At 41.3% G+C, this 26,230-nt stretch overlaps 1 protein-coding gene and 1 long non-coding RNA gene across 8 annotated transcripts in view; one reads left to right on the forward strand and one right to left on the reverse strand.

The window, feature by feature from the left end:
• Nucleotides 1–26,230, reverse strand: part of MAP2 (microtubule associated protein 2) — a 260,078-nt gene that overhangs the window by 34,067 nt on the left and 199,781 nt on the right. For 6 of the 7 annotated variants that reach the window (XM_039493840.1, XM_039493845.1, XM_039493844.1 and 3 more), the window contains exon 7: nucleotides 3,605–3,666. In XM_039493840.1, the coding sequence (XP_039349774.1) occupies nucleotides 3,605–3,666 (62 nt within the window). Of the gene's footprint in view, nucleotides 1–3,604; nucleotides 3,667–7,958; nucleotides 8,094–8,477; nucleotides 8,685–8,927; nucleotides 12,768–26,230 lie in introns of all 7 variants that reach the window. The other variant, XM_039493838.1, reaches the window with a different exon arrangement.
• On the forward strand, nucleotides 9,642–20,793 carry LOC120374353. The gene is made up of 3 exons (XR_005586027.1): nucleotides 9,642–9,729; nucleotides 12,433–12,757; nucleotides 20,258–20,793. It is a non-coding gene; the product is annotated as an uncharacterized LOC120374353 (long non-coding RNA).

Consider the following 26,230-nt stretch of genomic DNA (forward strand, 5'->3'; position numbering starts at 1 on the left):
CTCAAGTGGGACTACTCATATGTGTAAGAACTACTCAGCACGAGCAAGAGCTGCAGAATTGGGCTCTTAACAATGCATAGTAGGACTGAAAAAATCAGCTTTACCAGTAGACACCATAAGAAATCAGGGTACTGTAAGTTATATCACTTACGAAACACTGGGCCTGAATCTCTTCTCCCTACTCTTGTTTTATACTGGTGTAGCTTCACCGACTACAGTGGAGTTATTCCTAATTTACACCAGTTTAAAAGAGATCAGAATCAGGCACGTTAATACTGCTTAAAACAATATTTAAATTGTAAAATGAAATAAAGGTACAGCTTGGGAATGCTCAAAATTCTAATGCCTTCTCATGGCGAAAGCGATCATTTCAGTCCTGCTGCATTATCAAACTGGGCCTCTGTAGAAAGTATTGGTAATTTGGCAGTCTCTATCGTAGGAGACGAGCTCAGTTCAATACTGTGAGTGTATTTCTAAAAACACCACTTTTATGTACACATATTATTCATTGTTAAATATTTATTATTTTGCTATCTAAAGTACAGGGAGGCATATAACTGATCAATGGCATGTCTGCTTTAAATAGAAAGTAAATAATTTTTATAAAACTGTTCCATCATAGTGCAGTGTTCACCTAGTTAGGTATGCCTCCGTTTTTGGGTGCCCAACTTGAGATACTTTGGGCCAGATTTACAAAGGGTATTTGGTTAGGCACCTAACTCACTTAGGCACTTTTCTAAAGCCACTAAACATCTACTCATATCTTTAGGCATCCAAATGCCTTTGCAAATCTGGCCCCTGTGCCTGATTTTGAGAGGGTTGAGGACCAGCAGTTTGGGGCCTGCAATCTAATCTGGTACTTTTATACCCTCCATCACTGTAGTATCTGAGCACCTCATAAAGACTAATACATTTATCCTCACAACACCCTTTGTAGGGAAGATATTACAGCTGGGCAAGGAAGGCACAAAGAGGCAGATGCTGCCCTTCTTACTCATACTGAGTAGTATGTCACTCCATGAGTAGCTGCATTGTATAAAAGCACAGCTAATTTGGATCCTAAACACAGCCAGGACAGGGTATTGCAAAATATCTTCCTGTCTCTAAAAGGTTATGGCAGTTAAGGAGAAAGGATGGTCTTGTGAACCACTCTGGGACTCAAGAGGTCTACTCCTCACTCTGCTACAAACTTCCTTTGGCACGGTGGCGTGAGGTACTACTTAGCATGAAGAAGGGTGGCAAAATGTGACCCAAAGAGATTAACTGATTTGCACAGGAAATATGCGATGGTGCCCAACCCTGTCCAAGATGGGAAGATATTTTGCAAAATCCTGTCCTATCTGTTTTTGAGGGCCAAACTGAGCGTACTTTTGCTTTCAAACAAATGCCCATTTAGGGCCATATGCTACCTTCAGTCTCTTGCAGAACTCCTACTGCTGCAAGGGCAGGCTGCTTATGTGGGACCGAGCAGTACGTGACCCTTACAATAAGAGTGAGCGCTTGCAATAGTTAAGAGACTGCTCAAGATGAAACGTGGAAACATCATTTTATACCACAAGCCAGCTAGGGAGGGAGGGGGCAGGCAGTCACAATCCATACTTCCTGATATGAATTAGCCAGTGTTCTTAACACACAGCTGGGATGGGGACATGATCCTCCCCAGCAGGGTAGAACTGCTTAGCTTTTCCTGAGCGTTGTTCAGAAATACAACATGTACGTTGCAGTCAGGTATTAAGGCTCTGCAAGCGGACGATGAGCGTACTCAGCTGCGATGCTACCTGACATGACAGCTAGAAAGGAGTTGGGGAACTGTTATGAGAAGGCCACTTTGGGAGGGTTGCGCAACATAATACACGGTGAAGCAGGAGGGAATGCAACAGTAATAGGGGACAGGTGCTTGAAAGGTCAGGATGTGGACTGCTCCAGGGAATAAGGAGAAAAGGCAGAAGGTGGAGGGGTGTTTCTGGAAGGGAATGGACTGGGGACTGAGAAGAAAGACAACAGTGGAAGCAAGAAGAGGATAGATTTCAGCTCTTTGCCCTAAAACAACTGACAGGAAGAATAAAGAAGATACAAAGACAGGAGACGGACCCAGAGAAAGAATGCACGCTGCTTGTTTGTGCCAGTAGTTTTCCAAGGGCACCGAAGGCTTTGGCAACAAGCAGATACTGACTTCTGCTAAGGTGACAATAGACATTTACCTCAGAGGAAAGTGAACCTCGCTGTTGACCCAAACAGGAAGTCAGTATATGCACTGTCACCTATGTTTCTGGATGTTTTATTGAGAAATATCTACAGATCTCTCAGTTGTGGCTAGAGATGGGCCAAAATTGTAGCACTGGATCAAATACTCATTTGGGGAGAGTTCAGATCTGGATTTGGATCTAAACTGGCACATCACTCATGATGACCACAAATTACATAAGCTGTTGCCATCATCTTCAAATTATTGATTATAGTATCATCTAATATTATGGGATAAGCACTGACAGTGTGGTTAGCACGTTGCATGGTCCCTGCCCCAAAGGAGTTTATAATCTATTTAGACAGACAACACAAATCAGGCACAAAACACACTTGGAGATCCAGGGGTACGGTTCAATCTTGGAGGACTTTGTTGTGGTCATTGTTCAATAAGGGGTAAGTCACCAGAGTGCTACAGTTGTGAGCTAGCATGTGTGCACTTCTTGGAAAAAGAGTTACACAGTGGGGATTTGAAAGAAAATAAGTCGGGCACCTGGAGCGCTGGGGTGGGAAGGGTATATGGGCAACATGTGAGAAGGGAGGGAGAGTGAGAATGACTAAAGGGGAGGTGGGGCAATACTCACGGACGGGCTGGAGGGAGTCAGAGGTGTGGCGTGGATGACAGCAGAGATGTAAGTGGTGGTGTAGGCTGTGCTGTGCCTTGAAGGTGAGGACGGGAAGTTTGACAATTTTGTTTAAACCTAACATTCTAAGGTGGAGAGTGGTCCAGGACATGACCTCAGCTAAGCCAATCAGGAGGCACATTTGCATATGAGATGTCATTGGTTAACATTTTCCAGAAATCTGTGACCTCTGAGGAGAAAAGCAATAGAAATGTAATGACTCATCACAAGACTCTTTTCAGCCAATCATGAGGCAGGATTTTCTTCTTGTATGTAACAATCCAGCAAGATGACAACAACGGCCAGAAAATCAGATCAGGTAAATCAGTGCAGATCCAGTGTACTGCAGTGGAGCTATGCTGATTGACACCAGCTGAGGGCCTGGCCCTGGATGCTTCACAATATTAAACTTTATTGTAACTCAGCGGCTGTGTGACAACGGTGGATTGAGGGACTGTCTTTTGTTGTGTGTTTGTACAGCACCTAGCACAATGAGGTCCTTGTCCGTGACCCCAGATGATACAATAATACAAACAATACATAATAATAATAAAAAAAATTATCAAAAACTGTATAATTATCTATAGGGGAGAATGGCTGTAATAAAAAAAATGAATATGACAAATTAATTCTAAAGGGAAGACACAGTTATCTACTGAAATTAAAACAAAACCACCTGAGACAGGACAAAAAGGAGTTTTCAGAAAGATGAATGACAAGAGGATTATTTTACTCACTGAAAGTTTTTCCTTTGCTTGTTTAAATACACCTGGAGCCTGGTTTGTTTCACCACCTGCCGCTGTTAGACCCAAAAAAACAAAAAAACAAAAAAAACCCTTGATGGTTAAAAATAATCATTTTGAATTACTGGACACCTTTAGTATAATCAATTGTCTTGTAAGCACCGTGCAAAGCAATGATCTGGTGAATTATTATATGCAGTATATGCAGCTGCCTTAAGAAATAAAAGAATACATATTACCATATTTGTGATAGTTCCAGTTAATGTATTAATTCTAGCCAGCAAATCAGAATTATGTCCTCCTCTTCCTAGTGATCTAGGATTGAGAGCCAAGATTTTTGAGGAGTGACTTGTGATTTTGGGAGCCCAAAATGAGACACCTTAAAGGGGCCTAATTTTCAGAAAATACTGAACAATAGCCCTCTGAATATCAGGCCCCTTTAAGGAATCTCAAGCAATCTCACTAGCCACCTTTCAAACTCTTGGCCAAGAACCCTAAATGAAAAGAAACTGATTCATTGCTGTGTATTCACTCCAATATACACTGCTATAACTCCACTGATGTCAATACAGTCACACTGGTATAAAAGCGGAGTGACGCAGAGGTCAATCAGACCCTGAGACTTTAGTTTAATATCTATTATTGAAGCACTGGCACCTATCTTCTTTCAGTCTTATCCTGTGGTTCTTGTCTGATGAAACATGATTTGAGTTACATTTGAGGTGAGACTGATATCGTTTGACTTGGACTCCATCCTAGGGGAAAGTCTGGAAGTTGAGGAGCTTTTCAGAAACTTGTGTACTAAGTGTTCACCATGGTGTTATTCAGGAAGCTACGTGTTGTGCGAACTCTAACTACTAGTGAAATCCTTTGCAACAGCACAGTACTGCACTCTGAGTGGGCATAGGAGGAAGGTTGGGTGGTCACAGCCGAGGTCTCTTAGCTATAATCCTGATTTTCTTCCACCTGTGAAACCAACCCCGAAACTTTGTCCAGGGTAGCAAAGATGGGTTTCCCCTTGGCCTTGGCAGTTGTCCCAGCACATCCCCTTGCCTGGAACAGTCGGGTGGGATGAAATCCTGGTATTCTGCAACCAATCTCCATTGTGAACAAGGCTGCCTTTCCCACTCAATAATTTTGCCCTCTTAAATAATGTTCTTGTCTTGTTCTTTTTCTTTGATTTTACATTGAGGGAGTGTGGGGGGGGGAAGAGAGAGAGAGAGAGAGGGAAAGATAACTGACAGTTTAGTTCTGCATTTATAGCTGAACATGCTCAATAAAACCCTCCTGCATTACCTTTTCCCACATCTGTTACTGCTGTTTTTTGGTTTTTAAACGTTTCTCCTTTTTCCTTTGGTATTTAACTCCAACTGCCTGCAGCTATGAAGTAAAGAGCACAGTTTTGTGCTTCTGTGACTGACTTACCTGAAAGCATAACAACTCCTCCATCTGAGCAAAATACCTGGATCATGACGTCACACTGTCCTTTCGTGCTCTGCTACCAGTTTAATCACACAATAAACATATTTAAGACAAGGAAGACAAACCTAATGCATGTTTGCCCCAGTTCAAAGGCTAAGCAATTGTGCTGGCCAACCCTCTGACATCCATGATGTGATGTCACAAAGGTAGCAGCGTCGTCTAACTTCAGCCAATCAAACAACACGATGAAAATTAGGATAAAGTTTAGATGATCAAATAAAACTGTCTTTTCCTTCTGCTTCTTTCTCTTTTCATGTTCCAAGGAAGGGGCATCTTTTAATAATCATAATTACTGAGAATCCCATTCTTGAGGAGACTGTGGTTGCCATTAAAATAGTCAGCTTCTGCCCACAGTTACTACACAGTGACGAGTTATTTTCTGGTAAATGTGGACAAAATTTTGACTTTTTAATGGAGACATCTGTGTCCCACACGGTTGCTCTTTGGACAAGTTTCATTTTTAAAGTACAGAAAAGGCTAACATGGAAGTTTTTGCTGCTTGGAATGTGCTCAGAGTTATACAGAATACACTCTGGGGGCATTTGTGGCTAGGTATCCAATTCTGCTCTCACTGAAACCAAAAAGAAAGCTCACATTGATTTCAACGGGAGTAGACGCTGCCTCAAACAAATGGTTTTACATTCATCAAAAAGGAAGAACAGAAAACAGGCTTCTTGGTTTACACCATTTAGCTAGGAAATATACCTCCCCCTCCAGCTCCCAGATCCTGAAGATGCCTGGGGACAGGTCCAGTCGCTGTGTTGGTTATGTCCACCTGAGGGGTGTGCATATTTAATCCTGGATGCCTACACCCCAGCGGGCAATTCTATGAAATATCCTTCTATGTCCCCTAACCCTCCGTAGCAGCAATCACTGGAATGACTGCGCTGATACAGAAAATGGGGGGAAGAAAGAAATCAGGCTTTCTGTGTGCTACCTTGTGATTTTTCAGCTGTCTTGAGGCTATGCCAATGTTAGGTTGTGGGGACTTTCTGTTCATTCAGTGATTTGGTTCATGTTAGTCTGCTTTACAGATGAGCCCAAACCTCAAAGTTCAGTTCCAGACCAAAATTATCCCAAATTTCAGATCCGGGGTTTTGGTTCCACGCATTATAAAGGCCACGAAATTTAATCTGATTCAGAACTCTCTCAAAGTTTGCTGATGTTTTGGACGAGGGGTTTTTATTTGATCTCAACTCTTACTGCTTGAATAAATTTGGAGTTTGTCCTTAAATTATATTTTACACTTTGGCAACCTTTTGGGTTTGTTTTTAATTTGAGTGAATTCTGTTATACATTACAATGAGGGACAGATAGCACTACCTAGAGCCAGGATGAGTGTGTCTAAGCGATGGGCAGGCTTCCCTACGTTTTTCTACTGGCACACCTCAATTCTGACTAGAAGGCTATAGGAAGCAAAAATATGTAGAGGTTTAGTAGTGATGGCCCATGGGAGGGAACAATAGCAGTATACATAAGAAAGAGGTGTGGATATTAGCAAGACTGTAAATCTGTAAAGCCAATAATTTATGCCATGAAGAAACATCTCATTGTTTTAGCCTTAAGCCTCCCTCAGTTGCAATCAAATCATGCCAAATAGTTTAAAAATTCATTTATGGCCAATGCAGGATATGAAACCTGGTCTGCAAAGGTGAAGGACTAAAGCATTAAACCAATTTGTGACACCTAGTCCCTAATCCCACAACACACTTTGGGTTCTTTGAAGAATCTTTGAATTATGGTCTTCTGGTCTCATTAAGCTGTGCTTTGTGAAAGAGCAGAGGAGGTAGGAGGCAGAAGTGGGTTTAAGACACCTTTACTCTCCCAGTTGTCGTCTGGAGCTAGTTGGAGCACACTGGAGACTACTCTAATTTATATCTTGCTAACCAAAGTAATAAACATCGTTTTTAACTTCTGAGCCAAGAAACATAAAAACATTTCCATTTTAGAATATTATACCCTGAATGTAAACTAGTGGGGCATGGTTCTCTTCTCATTTTACTCTGATATAAATAAGGAGCAACTGCATTGCAGTACATGGAGGTGTCAAACTGTGTTATAGGAAAATCATGTCCCATCCCTTTAAAAAAAAATTAACAGACAAGTCCAATACTTCTCTTTCCACTCTGATCTGACAGTGCCATCAAGAATGGTACTGAGAGACTGGAGTGAAGATGTTCTAATTCTGGTATAATGATATATCTATTTAGATACTGTGAGAACCACTGGTTGTCTCTCTCTTTTCTTCCCCTATCAAATACTAAGATTTTGAAAACCATTTTTGCTTGAAATGCATTCGTCGTTTGACCCCAGATTTCTTCTCTCTCAGCGTCGTACTCTGCATTCCAGATTCTCCCGGTGGGTTTTGGCTTGAAGTCATAAACATCAGTAACAGATTTGGAAGCACCAATGCAGATAAGTATAAATGAGCAATATACAAGTCTTCTTATTATGCATGAGAGAAAAAAGCAAAATAATGGATATGTATACCATGGTTTAAGCTGTCAACACTTTCCCACCATATAAATTCACCACAAAATAAATAAACAAATACAAATAATGAAAATAGAGATTCCTACAACACCACATTCAAGCACAATGCCAAGATACAATCACGGCACTTGGAAGGCCGAGCAATGACAAGCATACATGATCATGGCCTCTGTCAAACAAATAGAGAAATAAAGAAATACCGAAAAAGAAGAATGATACAAAACACTGAAAAGTAGTAATATTCATGAAGGTTGATATTCTAGGAGGAAAAATAAAAATAAAAAAATAGAGAAGCTGCTATAGCAATGAGATTTAAAAAAAAAAGTGTCTATGTTTGCCAGCCACATTGCATAATTGAACACAGCACAGTCACCTGTCTGCTTCCGTTTAACACAGGAGAGATGAGTTGGTCTAGTATATTTGATAGCAGGTTTTAAAATGATTTTCCTGGAGGGAGAGTGGGCCTGAACTTCAGATTTTTTAGCAAGTTCAGCTTTCTTATACACTGCTATGGACAAGAAAACACAAAAGCACACAATCAGGAGAAAAGCCCAAACAGTTTTACATGATAACAAATCAACCATTGGCCAGACACACTGCTCTGTTACTCCAGTTTGATGCTTTAGGTTGCACTGGACTGAATTGAGGAATTAATTAGTTTGCAGAGGCGAAGGAGTAGTGCATTAACCCCAGATGTGTTGCCTTGTCCGCCATATGGGCATAAAGCTGGAGTAACAGAGGGGTGAGCCTAGCACCTTGTTTTGACGTAATTGTACAATGTCTGATTAAATAGTATTAGTTAGTATTATCACAACATTCAACTTCTACAACAGAGTAACCTGGCAGTACTGTACAACAGCAAAAATATGGTAATAGTGAGTGTTAAATGAACCTTTTTTCCTTCTCACTTCCTCTCTGGAGAGTGTGCTAGGTTCCTTTTTAGCTATTTTTCTTTCAGGAGTAGAAATCCTGCCTCTCCCAGTTTTAAAAGGTTTCTCTTTTTTATGCTTATCGAGAGATGATCTTCGCAATTCTCTCTCTGCTTTCTCCTCTTTAGGAACAGTCTCTAACTGCTCTGTCATGATGCTCCTATCATCATCTGTAGGGTCAGAGCAAATTATAACAACAAACAGAAAATTAGTAACAAATGTTAACAACGCTTTGGTGGAGGGGAAAGAAATTTGAAAATACAGCAGATTGTTTAAAATAAATGGCAGATTATTTTATAACATTTCTGAAATGTGCTGAAATTATTATTACTATTATATTATTATTATGCTTTTTAATCATTATGGTTTGTTGGGAAGCAAAAACATTTTTTTTAAAAAAGGATAATGCACACCTTGAGTATCCGCCCACAGGCTGTCTGTGTCCATGACGGAGTCATCGATAGTTGTTTCATCTTTGTAATCATCATATGTCTCTGTCTTGTAATCGGTTAGCAGGATCTCCTCCTTCTCGGGTGAAGAGGGAGCTTCCAGCGAGCTCTCTTTGGGCTCTGCCTGGATGTCAGCGGGTTCCTCCATCTCCATCTCCACTTCCTCTTCAGGCAGGGAGTCCCTTCTTTCCATTTCTTCCTGCTGTGCAGCAGCAAAGCGCACGCTGTGAGAGGCAGATTCACTCTCATCCACAGTCATCTGCACCACCGTGATGAAGTCGTCCTCAATTGTCACAACAGACTCAATAACCCCTTTCAGTTCAGGCATTTCCTCTGGGCCAGCCTCAGTCGATGTTTCTTCTCCAGCAGGCGCCTCCAACTCTATTTCTTGGTGCATGTCTGACATGAGTTGATGCTTATCATCATCATCTTCTTCTTCATGCTCTTTGCCTTCTACACACTCAGGAGTTAAATCACACAGTAGCTGCTCCGTGGTTTCTGCGGGCCTCACAGCTATGTCTGGAGTCGTCTCTTTAATTTCTTCTTTAGACTGTGATATGCTCTCCATTTGGATGTCGGCTGTCTCTTCTTGTACAGAATCAGCTTTTGAAATGGCAAGCTCGATGGAAGGTTCTTCCACTGGCAATTGTGACGTAATCTCTTCTTCTGATACAGGTGGTTTCTGAGGTTCTATTTTGCCATCATCAGGTTTCAAAGATTCTCCATTTAAGTCTTCTTGGATTTGATCATGTTCTCCGCTAGACTCGTAAGATTCTTCTTTATCTACTGCTTCCTGATGCACCAGATCAGGCTTAGGCACTTTCTCCTTAATTTCAGACTCAGATAGTTTGGTGCTGTCCTTCATTTGACTAGGCTCAGTTCTTGAAAGAACATCTGCCTCCTTTGGTTCTTTGGGCAAAGAGGCCTGGTCCTTTTGCTGCTGCTGAGCTTCTTGGGCTTCAGGCTCTGCTTTTTCTACAGAATCTGTGTCCTGCTTTGAACCAGTTGCAGCAAACTCACTGATCTCAGTATGCAGCTGAGTCTGGTATTCTTGGTCAGCTTTCCTGGCAGCAACATCCATATCGTGTTTTATAGCATTGTAGTCTGGCCTGTGTGGTGTTTCTATCTCAGCTACCTTTGGTATAATGCTAAGAGACTTTTCCTCCTTCTGAGTCAGTAAAGAAACAAGATCTTTTTCTTTTGTTACCTCTTTTTCTAATGCTTTGTCATTTGCAGTATCACTCTCTGGCCCAGCTACATGAAGTTTATCAACTGTACTTTCTTCTTTCATTTCTAAAATTGCATCAGGCCTTTTTTTCTCATGTTTTGTATCTTCAAGGGAATGGATTTCTTTGGAATCAACTTGTTCCTCACTTTTTTCTAGCACGGTATCTAGCTTATCAGAGCCTTTTTTCTCCTGCTCAAACTCCCTTCCCAGAACCGTTATGTCACTGGAGATGTTTGGACTCAAGTCTTTTTCACTGCTGAATTCTTCTTTCGACTTTTCAGCTGCTGCCAACTTCACTTCTATCAAAGAGAGGTCAGCTGCCAGTCCTCTTCTCATTTTTTCATCCCTGCCTTCATAAAAGGGGCAGATTTCACCTGTTAAGCTCTCGCTGTCCTGGACTGGAGAAGGTAGTGGGACTGTGTACTTATTGAAAACACAGTAGCCTAAGTCTTCTAGCTGACTTTCAGCTTTTAGAGTTATGTGGTTTTCATCAGTCACAGGAGGCAGGGACACACCACTGTCTTCTACACCAGCATCGGAAGGAACCGATTTTCTTCGTGCCACCTCTGTATCAGCACTCACAGAAGCTAATCTAGACCTTGTGCCTGCTAGGTCTAACATTTCAGGCAAATCAGGGGCCATTACAGCCCCATTTTTGTAATAATCCTTAGCCAGGAAGGGTGACTCACACAAGGATTCAACCTGAATATTTTCTTCTTCCATTGCTTTTTCTTCCTCATCGTTTTCATCTTCCTCTGTGCTATCTATAGGGAAACAAGGGGCTCTCTCTAATGCCGGGGTGGTTGCTGGCAAGTAATCATCACCTTCATCCATGCTCCCACTAGTGTTTGTTAGAATATCTGAAGCGAGGGGAGAAAGATCCTGAGCACGGCCAAAGCTGAATCCTAGTGCTATAGAATCTAGACAGGACATTGGCAGGTTAATTGACATACTCCGCTGTTCTATTGCAGATCTTCCCCCAAGTCCTAAGCTCCGGCTTAGAGTTAAATCATCTTTATTTTTACTATGGATCTGTCTCTTATCCCCATACACTTTGGGATCAATAGTGAACATCCTCTCCTGTGGAGAGCTAGGTTCCTCAGACTTATCTGAGGGAAAACTCTGAGCAAGAGTACTATATCCTATTTCATGAGCAGGGTCACTGGATGGTTGATCTGTTTCTGGCTGTAATTTCTTTTCTTCTTTTTTAGATAATAGAGGATCTGCATGATAAAGTTCATATGCACTTTCCTTAGTGTCACTTAGTTCATAGTAATCACTGCCTTGCTGCTGTGTGTCACTTTTTGTTGCTTCCTCTTTCAAAGCAGATGTTTCAAAATACTTTGACATTCCTGACCTATCCTCCTCTACCTGTATTTCATGAGTAGCTGAATCTGAGATATGGAATGTATCCTCCTTAGCATCCTTTTCAATAGTTCTGTCTTGACGAAGTTCATGAGTTGGGCCCTTTTCACTTGTTAACCTTGGTGCATCAGGAGCTTTTTCTGTTGCTTTAGATAAGTGATCTGTATCTATAAGCTCTTTTGCTTTCTCAGGAACTGATTCATGGCTTAACTTCCCAGTGGGGGTCTCTGTGCTCTGCTGCTCTTCGTTTTTGGCATCTACTACTGTTGAGACTCCAGTTCGATCAGTCTCTTCTTCTGCTTTGAGACCATCAGATGATTTTTTAGCTTCACTAACAACTGCTTTGTCTAGAACAACTATTTTATCTTCCTGCTCTGCATAAAGTTTAGTATCATCTAATACTTTGGAGGGCTGCCAATCCAGGAAGCCGTATCTTTCCTCCTCATCACTCTCGTCCCTTGTCATGTCCTTTTCTTCCCCCCATGTAGAAACTTTCTGGATGGGTCTTTCTTCTGTAGTTGGTTTGGGGGCATCTGCAGCCATTGCTGAGACTTCTCCTGCCTCTGGCTTTTCTGTTTGGTCTTTGTGGATCTTTTCATCTTTCGAAAGATCTTTGGCAATCTCTTTGTCAGGGAACTCTTGTTTTGTTTTGCAACTGTCTTCAAGTTGTGATTTCTGTGAGACAGTCATTGGAGTTTCTGAAAGAGGTTCACTTCTGGCAGCACTAGACACGTCAATTCTAGATTCTGAAGGCAAAAGAGCAAGATTACTCTTCTGGGTTTCTGTAAAGTCATCTTTATATTTCAGGGGTATAGCCTGGTTAGATGGTATCTGGGTATCTGTACTCCTTTCATCTGTTTTACTCTCCTTCGGCAGGTCAGATGACAAGTCCCTGTGTCCTTGAGATACAAGAGGCTCTGCAGCTGAATCAGCACCTGGGTCTGCAAAACTTACTTCCCCTTTCTTTTGCAGATCTGCATCCAAAGTCTGTCCCGACACAGTTGGATGCATTTTCTCTTCTTCTTTGCCCCATGACTCCTTTTTATCTAGAGTCTCAGTTTTTGGCTGTGGAACTAAGGCATCATGTTTAGATTGCTCACCAGTCTTACTGTCTTTCTCTGACTCACGTTCCTTTGTGTCTAATGGCTCAGCTGTGAAAGGGCCTGTGCCCTCCTGGTCACGGATTTCCATCTTCGAAGCTGTAAGTAAATCTGAAGTAGTTTGGTTGGGTTTTATGACAAATTATTTAAAGTACTTATAGACAGTCATTTAGCTTACAACAATATCTTGGTATGATTAATGGAAGGGAGAGGGGAAAATATGCAACCATGCAGCAAGGCTATTCAGTTAGAAATTTGTTTTAAAGTGTTGCACACTCCTCTCATCTTGATGCACAAGCTTTTATAAGTGCATTAATGATAATATGAGTTACACATGTAAATCTATCTCCACTGAAATGAGAAATATACCCTTTTGTTTCATGTGATTTCTTCATACTCATTACTTGTAACAGTAAAATCATAAATATCCCTCAATTAATATTTGAATGCTTTGCTAGACTCTGAAGTCAATACAAATTTTGCTTTGATAAATGTCTGCAAGATTTGGCCAAGTAACAGTATCCTTGTATATGTGCTTGAAATACACAATATATGCCTTTACGTAATGCTACATCTCTTTTTAAATCACAAGCTTTTGTGTGTCTAGCTTAATCAAAGGAAATATTAAAATCCACAGTACATGGGCTAAGTGTAAACTGAGGGAGCTCATTGACTAATATCACTGATCTTTTACATTTGCTTTTTAGCAAAAAAGCAGAAAGCAGGTTATTTTCATGAAACTGACCTCACACAACATGCACGGGATATGGACCTGTTTGTATTTCCAAAGTTGAGAGGCCTAGCTTTCAGAAATGCAGAGCACTAACAGCTCCAAATGAAGTCAGTGGAAACCACGGGTGTTCAGCATCACTGAATAATGAGGGCCTGGATTATTTTAAAATTAATCAAAATGTTACTCTGACACCTGTTACTGCTATATTCTTAGCATAGTTAATATTCTTTGGTAACATTTTAATATATAATTTATAGATGATTTATTAGTAGTTAATAGATTGATCTTCCCCTTGTGCATTATAAGACAAGAATAATGAAATCTATGCCAGAATGTGTTATAACATTGTTTAGTCAGTTTTTCTTTAAAAAAATAAATTATGCATGTTTCCAAAACATGCTGCAACAAATCTCGGGCAAACAAATTTGGCTCTCCATACTCACAGAAGTTCTCCAGTTGAAGCCAATGAAACCGTTTGTGAGAGTATGGCACACAGGTCTGGGCCCATTATCATTTTTTAGAGCAATTTGAATTAATCTGTTCATCATTATTTAAAATATTTAGATAGGCTATCTTCAGCTTAAAATATTAACCACCCTTCTAAACATTGTAAGTAGCAAATAAAAACACCGACAACGGTTATACTTCTTCCTCCTCTCTATTTTGGTGTTTTGGTGATGGTGGTGATTAGTTGCAACTTATATAATATGCAAAAGCAATGCCCATTAGCTTATTTCACTGTGGCGTCACTGAGACAAATTAGTTACATGCCATCTTTCTTCACCTATAGTACTGTACCTCTGCTGGTAATGCTGATGCACATACCACATGATATTAGCAGACACAATACCAAAGGAATTTCATCTTGCTCAGCTGGGCCAAATAAAATTACTAGGACAGGCTTTTTTGTAAACACAAGCCTCCAACACCCAAAATCTCTTAATTAGGAAGTGTATGGCTCATCATTACCTCTATGTTTCCCTCTGAAACAACTGATGAGAAATACTGTCAAAAGGACAAACCCTGAAGACTTACATACTTCTTACTCAAGCAAAACTATGGATTTCAATTTGATCAAAACTATCAAAACTATTGATAGTTTTGCCTAAGTGAGCACCTTAGGATTTTACCCTAAGTGCCCAATTCCACACTTCATTACGAAGGCAAAAATCCCATTGGGATCGATGGGAATCATGCCTGAGCAGGGACTTCAGGTTGGGCCATAAACTTGTAATGAGCTAAAATAAATGAAAATTCAAAGTTTTGGCAATGGTCAAAGAGGGAAGGGAAGAGGGGGAGCTGATTGCAATGAATGGTGAGGATATGACATAAGAAGCAATAGCCTTACGGAAACAAAACCAGAATGCACTGAAGCATAAATAAATAATAACACTGCACACAGCAAGCAAAAATATTTCTATAGTTTAAGCCTCTTTATGTCATAGTCTAAGTCAATAAATCTCCTTTTTTTAAAAAAAGAAAAGCAGATGAATCTCTGCACCAAAAAGAAAAAAAGTATATACATAGATTAGCAATGTGACTGGCAAACACATCTGAGATGGGGAAAAAAAGGCTGATGTGGCAGTATCAGCTTAGCTGCAAAGCACATTGTATCATGGCAAAGTAAAAAAAATCAGGAATCAGCTGCAGTGGTGGGAAATCATTTGTTATACAGCATCTATGCAATTTGGGTTACCCGATGCATACTCGTCAAGCATAATAACAAGAACAATAATAATAATAAACAAGAGGAGGAGGAAATGGAGCAGCCTTGGAAAGCACTGGAGAAAGCAGGAGAAGAACTCCATTTGCAGCAAACACATGCAATCCTAAGGAGCACACACCTTCCTCAGCCAAGGAAGGTATATTTGCTTTCAGGGGCACCTCCTCGACAACTGTTATGCCGTTCCCGCCAGGTGCCACACTTAGCACACTGTCTTCATGATACACTTTGGCCTCCGAACCAGAATCCAGCTGGCCCTCTGCCTGCTCTGAAGGCTTAGCAGACCCACTGTCTTTCCCCAGCTCCTTTCCAGGAAGAGCTGCTGGTTTCGCTTCCTCGGCATTTGGACTCTCTACTGTTTCTTCTTCTTGGGGGATGGAAAAGGAGGTGACATCAACACCAGCAGACAACACAAAGTACAAAGTTCAGTAGGATTGTTCTTACAGTAACACTTTCAGCTCTAAAGGTGGGCTAGGTTGCCAACCTCAAGGCCGTGTCAGCTTCCATCCCATTTCAAGTGTGTGTGTGTGTGTGGGGGGGGGGGGATGCGATTGAGTTTGCCTTAGAACGAAAAAGGATGAATTATTTTCTGGTTGCCAAATTGCGCTTTGCATGGCAACATTTAACGGTATTGTTTCCCTCCTTGAGAAGCATGTTTAGGTTGTACAATGAGAGCTGAAAGTGTTTTACAGACCTGCCCTTGCAACACGGAGATGACTGTAGATCAAACATCCCAAATACTCATTGGAAATGGAGATGGTGCTTGGTGGTAAATGGCTGTGAAAAGTCTGATGCATCCATGTACTCACAAAGTGCATTGAAATTGTTTATAAATGTGCTCTTTTCTCCAGTGCAGAAAGTAACTCCTCTCCCTGACCTTGAGGAAATTGAGCACTAACTGCCTAGTAAGTTAACCTACTACAAAGCACCTAGTTTGGTGTGGTGCTAATATAATTATATTAATATTAAGCATATTTTTGGTTCTTCTCTTGCCACAGCAGAAGAACACTGAAGAGTGATTAATGAACTGTTCATTATGGGCTGGACTCTGGCACTCATACTCAGGTTGAATAGCACCTTACCCCATGAGTAAGGATACGATTTTGTCACGGAAGTCCCAGATTCCGTGACTTTAACAGATCACTGTAAATTCTGCCTTCAGCTTCAGTCCCCCCGCTCAGGCAGTCAGCCCCCCCCCCAGCTGTGGGGCAACGGCTGTCAGCCTCGGGTGTTGGGGCCCAGGGCTTCTGCGATTTATTGCTTATTGCTCACATCTTACTCGTGAATTTTAATAAAAATCCCTGTGCCACAATCTTGACCTTACCCAGGAGCATTCCCAATGATAACAACTGGGATTATTCAGGCCTCAGTTCAGCAAGGTACTTAAGCACATGCTTAGTAGTCCCGTTGAAGTCAACAGGAGTACTTGTGTGCCTCAAAGTTAGGGCCAGGCTTAAGTACCTCACTGAGTCAGGTTGGAGTTAGGTGTTAGTGAACCTGAATAACAGTGGTTGTATCTGGCTCTGTTTTTTTGATGCTAAACCGCTCTGTAAAGACGTGATTTTTCTCCTGAGGCTGGTTTGGTAAAAAGAACTAAATTTATGCCTTTATAAATCACAAGAAGGAACGTGTTCATTAACCTGTACTGAGAAAATAGTTATCCAAAGTAGAGCATTATTAATTAAACTATAAAAATGAAATTAGTTACGTAATTCATCTCAAATTAACAGAAGCCAGAAGATTTGGAATTTGACCTGTAACTGTGTCTTTCACCAGATCATGGAGCCTAGGTGTTACAGGGATCTTTAAACATAGGTGGGTTTAATCTAACATAAAAATATAACACACTGGCACAATAAGGGCAAGTTAGTGACGGTGTTCAACTACAAAATCTTTATTTCCTTGCTTAAATACTTAACTTTTTTTTGGCTTCATTTTCTTTTGCATTTATACCTCTTTTTAAAATTTTAGATAAAAAATGCAATTCTCTACCCCATTTTTGTGCTGGTGTAACTTCACTGCTATCACACAAATAACACGGCTGCAGAACAGGTGGAATAAAGTGAACAATTTGGTCCAAAGAAAGTATAATTAGCTAAATGTTGTAAATAAATGTCAAAATTATAGATCATAATGGCTCTTTCAGTATTATTACAGCCCATCATACCAATATTATTTTGAGTATACAGTTAAAAAAGAAACACTACCAAAACAAAAGTTACATGACATATCTTCTCATATGTTTTTACATTGGGGAAAAAAAACCCTACTCCACCAAGATCATAGATTTTTGCTTTACTGCTGAGCAAAATTTTACCACTGGGTTACAATCTCCAAAACATGAGGTTTATAATGGAAACATTTATACCGTCTTAATTATAGCTGCAGAAAAAAAAAGATTTTCTACTTGAATGGACAAGCATCTGTATCTTCAGATGTCAATAACTACACACACAAAAGTCAAATACTAGTTCCACCTAAAAATATAATGAAACACTTGACTTTTCTATTAAGTTCCCCCCTTTCTAGGAAATAGATTTCCCTGTCTGATCCAATACTATTATAATATTCAATACACTCTTCAATATCAAGCTAAATTCTCTAGTGTGGTAAGCTCATCACTGACATGATCTCATCAGTTCTTCTCATATGTTTTACTGAACAATTACAGATATTCAGGGCTATTCTTCTGTGACTTAAACCTCTGTAGAATGTTGTATTGTAACCATTCTTCAGATCCAGTTTAAGTCCCAGGCTGATTTAGCACAACAGTGTTGAGTGTGACATTGTCTATTTGGTCTTGACTAAGAAGCCAACACTCTTTTCACTACCTGGAGTAGAAACTGACTCCACAAAATTCATTCCACCCTTCTTCAACCATCTTGATAAAATAATATGGCTAATTTTACTCAATAAGGGGCTCAGCCTAATAAGAGATGGGACGCAGAATGATCACAACAAACTTACTTAAATGTCTGTCTTACATGCCATCTTGTTGATGACCAGGTAAGCACATTGTCAGCTGGACACATGTGGAATATTGGTAAAGACACATAGGTCAAGCTAATCCCTATGAAGTCAACGGAGGTACACTAGGGATGAATCTGGCCTCCTTTGCCCTACCTGATGAATCAAAGGTGATCAGTCATTTTCTACTGCTGTCCCAGTGGATGGGTGTTGTTTTTTTTCTGTAGCATTAACAACTGGCTTAACTCAGGTATCAAATGATCGCCCTACTTTCCACACTTTCCTGGGCAGTGATCCTCTCCCAAAAGAAGAGGGAACAATTTATGCTTTTTTAATTAGCTGCTCCTTTCACTGCAATAACCAAGGCCATTTTACTACAAATTATGGATTAAATTCAACTCTGGTGGAAGTGGCTGCATCTCTGTTGGCCACCATGGACTTGGGTCCATTTACAGCAGTGCTGTGTTTAGCTCTACAGCTGCAGCCTCCCCTCGGGGCGTGTGGATTCCAGAGATACTTCACCTCCATGTGGAAAAACAAACAAACCCCCAGGGCTCTCTTCCACAGAAACAAGTTACTTGATGCACAATAATGGAATATCATGGAGCAGGATGGAAAGGAGGAAGAACAAAGAGGCACCATGCCTGGTTCACCTTCATCGCAGCCTAACAAGGCCTCTGCACTCTGCGCTGTAGCACTGGGGAATGTACTGGAATCAGTCCACTCTGAGCTGAACAAAGGGTGCTCATAGTACTCCTCATCTGAATGGCAGGGGTCCTCAACGGGTACAGACACTGAAATGGAGGGTGCTAGCTGTTTACGCCTCTCCCCACTGGCGGCAGACCTATAGCATGGGCAGCTGTGTAGAGGTCCCACCTTTTCCTCATCCCCTTCATCAACAAACAGACACACACAGGAAGAAACTGCAGGGAGAACTGGACAGACAAAGATAAGACAAGACAGGATGGACACATGCACAGACACATCAAGCTGCTATGTCAGTGGTTTTTAACCTTTTTTCATTTGTGGACCCTTAAAAAAATTGAATGGAGGTGCGGACCCCTTTGGAAATCTTAGACATTGTCTGCGGGCCCCCCAGCAGTCCATGGACCACAGGTTGAAAACCACTGTACTATGTCATGCAATGGAGTAGATGAAACCAGCCATGCTAAGCAATGGAAGACGTGAGGTTTACATTCATTTAAGGTATCGTTTATATATTTATTTCCTGTCTCTCTTAGTGCCTATAATAACAGTACCCAAGCATCAAACATATCAATGAATTCAAAATCACTCTTAGTTATAGAAGGGCTATATGCTGCACTCAATCCAAAACTGACAACTCGTATTGAAGCCAAAGGAGGTTACAAACATAGATAGAGGGTAGAAGGTAGCCCTGGTGCATCCCAGGACCGAGTTGAATAATCCCTTCAGAAATAGCTGGAACATTTGAAAGTACAAAATCTAAAAAGCTACTTGCATTTAAAGAAATCCATTTACTGTACTTTGGTAGACGCTGTTTTTGTTTTTTCAACCTCTGTAACTTCTTTCAGCTACACATCAACGAATGACAATTTAACCTAAAGAAAGATAGTTGTTTTAAGCTGGTGGCTATCCTTTCTGTGGTAAAATCCTCCCACGTACAGCTGCCTTTCAGCAGTTTCTTTTAGTGTCCATTCCTGCCCTATATATTGCTTTGCCATGTTCCTGTAGCCTACCTGGCTCTCTGCTGGGAGTTTTCCAATGCACTGTAATGAAGGCTTTATTCATCTCCCACTGAAAAGTGTATCATCTCAGGTTAGCTCAGCTACTGATAGCAAGAGGAGGATTCGTGCAGTTTCTAATAACACAGGTTAACAAAATAACACAGCTGCAATAAAAAATAGCCAACTATCCAACCTATTAAATGGAACAGGAGTGATCTGAGATTTCACATCGTTTGTGGTGCACACTGAACCTGATTGAACTCATGAAGAACTAAAATGTTAGTTTTCTGACCACTAGAAATTAAGTCTCGGGTTGACCATCCTCTGAGTGTGATAGCTAGCGACTTGTTGACCACTTTATTCATAGGATATACTCTTCAGTCAGTATCTGTAAGTGTAGATTACCTGTTGGGTTTTCTGCCAGCATGAAAGTTGCAAAATAATTTCTTTTTCTTCTCCTTCTTTGATATAGGGTCCTGAACCCTACCCCACCTCAATAACAAAGAAGTTAATCAAGCCAGTTAAAGTTTCCAGATCTGTGTACCCGAGCATCCCACTGTAGAAAGCAATTCCACCGTGGCTGCAGAGTGCTAGTTCGAGCAATGAAACCTAACCTAGGTGAACACCTGAAGTAAGAAAAGAAAATCTGACAGAGGAATGTGCATGAGTCATGACCCACCCCCAGATATCGATCTCACTTATTATTCCATTTTAGGCTGTAGCATATTAATTTACCAGTCGCTGTAATCATGAACAAGCTGTGTCCTTCCATTTACGGTATATCACTCCCTTTATATGGAGATGAGTAAGTGGGTACAGAAAAGTTAGATAGAAAGGCCAGGCCGTGCGGCTTTCACTCACGTTGGTGAACAGTTAGGCACACCACTAGCCTCATTGACTTTGGTGTCTCTGCTCACATAAGGGAGGTCTCAGCAACATGAGGAAGGGTTGCATAAACCTTCCCCCATTTGGCAACAAGCTACCAATCTCATAGGACGTGCACTTAAAAAATCATGGACTGACCAAGGTATCCCAGCTAAGCCATGAGAATAAAAATTGCCTCCTGACTCAATTTGCTAGTGAATGCTACCGAACAGCAGATGCTTTCCTTGATGGGCTTTGGAGACAGCACATGCAACTCCTGAGGGAATTCTGGGCCACTGCACACATGCAGAATTCATGCCCCCTGCAGATTTATTTGCTTCCCCCACAGAAAAATGACTGACGGGAAAGCAAAGGGAAGCCGCAAAAGCGGTCATGCACCCCTCCCCAGCAGTGCAGCATGTCGTTTCAGGCACCCCGAGCAGCCGGTGGAGAGGAAATCACCATGGGGCAGTGGGGGACAGGGCTAGGGACTCCCTGGCTGGTGGCTCCTACCCTGTGCCAGGCTCAGCTGCTACTTCCAGCTGGGCTGGAGGTGGGGGAAGACAGGACTTCCTCTTTCCTTGCAGGTCAGACTCATCCCCAGAAACCTATGCTGGCTGCAGGAAGCTCCGCAGCCCCCTCATCACTCCTCAGCTAGGGGGGAGGGGTCACCATACAGGGAGCTGCTACCCCATTTGCTGAACCCCCATGCACCCAGAGCCCTCATACCCAGATCCCCCATTGAGCCTCAATCCCCCGCACTCAGAACCCCCACAAAGCCTCCCATACCTGAACCCCCACCCTGCTGAGCCCCACCCCTGCATCCAGAGCTCCCCTGCAACCAGACCCCCCCTGCTGAGCCCAACCCCTGTGCACCTGGACCCTCACCCCACTGAGCCCCAACCATCTGGACCTGGACTCCCACCCACCCCACCAAGCCCCACTCCCCCAGCACCCAGACCCTCCCACTGAGCCCCCCACCGAGCTCCATCCCCCACATGCAGATCCCCCCTGCTGAGCCCCAACTACTTTCACCTGGACTCCCTGCAGTGTCCCATTTTTACTCAGAACTCCCCCAACGAGCCCCTGTGCATCCAGATCCCCCCCGCACCCGGACTCCCCACACCCAGATTGCCCCACACTGAACCCTCTCAACCCCTACCTGGATCCCCCCACACTAAGCCCCTCCACACTTGGATCCTGCCTTGCTGAGCCTGCCTGTCCACACCTGGTGCACCTGGCACAGGGGGAGGGGCCAGGGCCCCCGGTGTTTCTGGGGCAGACCAGGGTCAGGCGCAGCCTCACCATATCCTGGGTGGGGGCTGCAGGGTGATCTCCCACCTCTGTGCAGCCAGTGGTCCGTGTTGCCCTCTGCCATGCTGGAGCCTCCACATTTGATTATTGACAAATAAAACCTGCAGAATTTTGCAGAATTTTAAAATATTGTTCACAAAATTTTTAATTTGTTGGTGCAGAATTCCCTCTGGAGTAATGACATGCCCAATCAGCACTACTCCCTACTTGCAGGATGGGACACATCTGGCTAAGCAGACCCAGATGAGGAATGAAGTGGGATTCCAGGGGTTATTTTCAGTCTCAGTTTGGATGTGCTTCTTTGTCTATGTATGCAGAGCTTTGAGATGCTAGTTAGCAGCTTGTCTGGCACGAATTAAGTAATTACATTTGTCTTGTCTGCATGAGTTTTTAGTTGTTCCAGACTCTCTTACAATGGGAGTTTTCCCAACCTGGTACTCAGCTTGGAACACATGTTGCTCTCAGCTACATCTGTGCAAGCAGTTGCAGTCAGAATGACTGTATCCATGTAACCAAAATAAAAATTTAGCCCATCAACTGTAAAACACATAATAAAGTTGTCTTCCACAAATTGCCACATATAGCTTTATTAAGGCATATTAACATATTCCTTGACTCGTAGACTTTAAGGCCAAAGGGGTCCATCATGATTATCTAGTCTGACCTCCTGCACCCACCCACTCCTGCAATAGACCCATAACCTCTGGTTGAGTTACTGATGTCCTCAAATCTTGATTTAAAGATTTTAAGTTACAAAGAATTTACCATTTATTCTAGTTCAAACCAGCAAGCGACACATACTGCAGAGAAAGGTGAAAAACCCTTATGGTCTCTGACAGTCTCACCTGTGGGAAAATTTCTTCCCAACCCCAAATATTAGTTAGACCCTGATCATGGGGCAAGACCTACCAGCCAGACACCTGAGAAAGAATTCTCTGTAATAACGCCAAGCTCTCCCAATCTAGTGTCCCATCTCTGGACATTGGAGATATTTCCTAATAGCAGACACAAATGGGCCATATGCCATTGTAGGCAACCTCATCATACCATTCCCTCCATAACCTTATCAAGCTCAGTCTTGAAAAAAGTTAGGTTTTTTGCTCCCGCTATTCCCCTTTGGAGGCTGTTCTAGAATTTCACTACTCTGATGGTTAAAAACCCTTTGTCTGCTTAATATCAAGTCTAAACTTGTTGATGGTCAGTTTATATCCATTTGTTAATTAAATAACTCCTCTCCCTCCCTAGTGTTTGCCCCTCAGTGTATTTATAGAGAACCATCAGCCTCAGCCTTCATTTTGTTAGGCTAAACAAGCCAAGCTCCTTAATTCTCCTCTGATAAGGTAGGTTCTCCAGTCCTCTAATCATCCTAGTAGCCCTTCTCTACATCTGTTCCAGTTTGAATTCATCTTTCTTAAACATGGGAGACCAGACTTGCACACAGTATTCTGGAGGAGGTCTAACCAGTACCTTGTAAAATAGTAATGATACTTCCCTATCTCTACGGGAAATACTCTCCTGATGCATTTTAGGATTGCATTAATCTTTTTCATGGCTGCATCCATTTGAGGGCTCATAGTCATCTTGTGATCAACCAGTACAACCAGGTCTTTCTCCTCCTCTGTGACTTTCAGCTGGTAAATTCCCAGATTACAGTAAAATTTTTATTGTTAGTCCCTAAATGCCTGATCTTGCATTTGGCACTAGTAAATTCCATCCTACCTCTGTTACTCCATTTTTCAAGCTCATTCAAATCTCACTTATTCATCAAACGGTTGACTTATCACACAGCATTTCAGAGGTAATCTAATTCAAAGACTATAGTCAATAAAGAACAAAGAGAACCTGTTTTGTCATTAATTGCACCTCTCTGTGCCTCTTACAGCAAGTATTCTGTAATGGGGAGGTTACACTTGCTGATTTATGAAATGCGTATTGCTCATCAAACTATCACATGCCATCAAAAGCATGTGTCTTGGAGCTGCAGCTACTACCTCAGTGTATGATATGCAACTACAATCGCATAAGGGGAACATTGGGGAAGAAATATCATTGCACATTATGGTGTGGACAAAGAGAAACCTCTGAAGATAATGCCAGGCTAATGTTCTGGTGTTTTTTAGAGAGGGCTGATATATTTTCTTCTTACTAAAAAAGATAAAAAGATACTTTGTGTGTGCATATGTACATATATACATGCATACATATACACAGACATTTTTAAAACAAGAAATTATTATTATTATGACCTAGTTCTTCCATATATCTGTGGGGGGATTATTAGTAGCATAATAATAAAATGTGGTGGTTTCCATTTGTAATTGCTCACGGCTCTTTCCTGGCAAGTACTAGGCAGTTTTAAATAAATCTTCTTCCGGCTTTAGGATCCTAGTCAGTCATTTGGCTTAAGATCCTTAGCTCATTTGTAGATTTCAATCTGGCTAATAACGGTGACCTGTATTTAAAATTCTTGAATATTTTTGCAGATACGTGTATGAATAGAATAGAAAAAAAACTTATATGTAAGAACTTTGTCATGCCGCCTGCACTTCATTTAGAATCATAGGCTCTAATTCTCCAGATACTTACTTACCTGCTTAAGCACTGGCAGGTTTGGGGATTTAGATTCTGAGCAAGGTCTCCAATGTCTTTCCTCGTCTCCATAAACTTATATTTTGCAGCCATCTATATTAATTTTCCAAGCACCTATTTTTGAAATGTAAAATGCCTAACTTGGTGCAGTTGAAGAATCTCTTTTCTAGTAAACATTTTAGGCACTAAACAATGCATTCAAATGCAGGATTCCTTTTACAGGACACCATGAGAACCCAACCTCTGTTATTTTCAGTGAGGTACTTTTTGCTTTCTGCAGCAAAGTAGTAGCAACTGACTTGTGATAGAATGAAATTTATTCCTTCCTGCTGCAGGAAGAATGCAGCATGTGGACCCATTTATGATTATTCACTCACAATGGGAGGACAAACTATTCATTGATCACAATACCGTTAGTTCCAATCTGCAGTATTTTGCATCTGATAGGAAGATTATCCAGGGTTAAGATTCTGTGGCATACTGTATTATATAACTGTCCACAATATAATGTCAGGTTATTTGCATCCTGTGGAGTCTCTGTTGAGGTGACTATATCTATCTGTCTGTCTGTATCCCACAGAGTTTGCTTTAAATAGACCGTTTTAACATATATTCTTTCATCAGGGCAAATAGGTTACCAGAGAGTTAAAAATCAACAGTAGGGTAAAATATTTAGGATTATTTTGCTGCTGATTCTTCTAAATTTATTTCCTACTAATAAATTACTCTGAATATGCCAAATGCTGTAAGACTCTGCAAGTATCTATGACTTAACCTACTGGCAGGTTACATTCAGTTGGGCCAAATTCACTTCTGCTGTAAGTGTATTGAGTTACACCTAGGATGAATATGGTGCAAGATGCCTATCTGACTCTAAAGGCTGCTCTTTTTGAACCTGCTTACCACCTTGAAGAAAAAATCTGAACTACTTTCAGGAAAACAACTTTCCAAAGAAACATTGCTTCAAACAATCAGAACATCAGCTGTGATGGTGGGCAGTGCTACTTGCTTGGAAAACTACTTTCCGAAGTGGTGATGTTAACTCTGTGCCACGGTAACTTCAAAAGATGATATACGGATAGCACAATAAGTAAAAGGAGCTCAGATCTAAGATGCCAGTTTGATGGGAGCTAATGATGATTCCAGATTTCTGTAGGTTTCTGTAGTATTCAAATGATATAAAGAAGAAATATGTTTGATGTCTTTACAAAGGTTTATTTGCACGATGGAAAGGGATGCTGCTAATAAACACTACTGTGATGTGTGTATTAATTTAACTGCTAAGCCAGTTAATTCACTCTGTATTTCCAGTTCGTTTTATTATATTGATTAAAGTCTCAATTCAAGAAAGCATCATTGTTCAGGAATGTAGTTAAGCACGTGCTTAAGTCTGAATTGAAGTTAAGTTAAACTTAAGCTTGTGCTTAACTGCTTTTCTTACCTTAACAGGTATAGATTTAAGTGAATGCTTAGGTGCTTTCCTGAATCGGGGCCTGCTTGGGTATAACAAAACAACTCATAGGTTATTATGCAAGGTAACCAGAATTTCACTGCTGTAACAATTGATGATGTTCAAACCAGCAAACTTAATAGAGGGCACAGAGCAAAATAGAGGAAATGTCAAATTACAAGAGATTTGCATCTATATTTCAGTAATATTTGTTGAAGTATTTTTCAG

This window comes from Mauremys reevesii, linkage group 11 (genome assembly GCF_016161935.1).
Source record: "Mauremys reevesii isolate NIE-2019 linkage group 11, ASM1616193v1, whole genome shotgun sequence".
In the NCBI taxonomy this organism is placed as follows: Eukaryota; Metazoa; Chordata; order Testudines; family Geoemydidae; genus Mauremys; species Mauremys reevesii.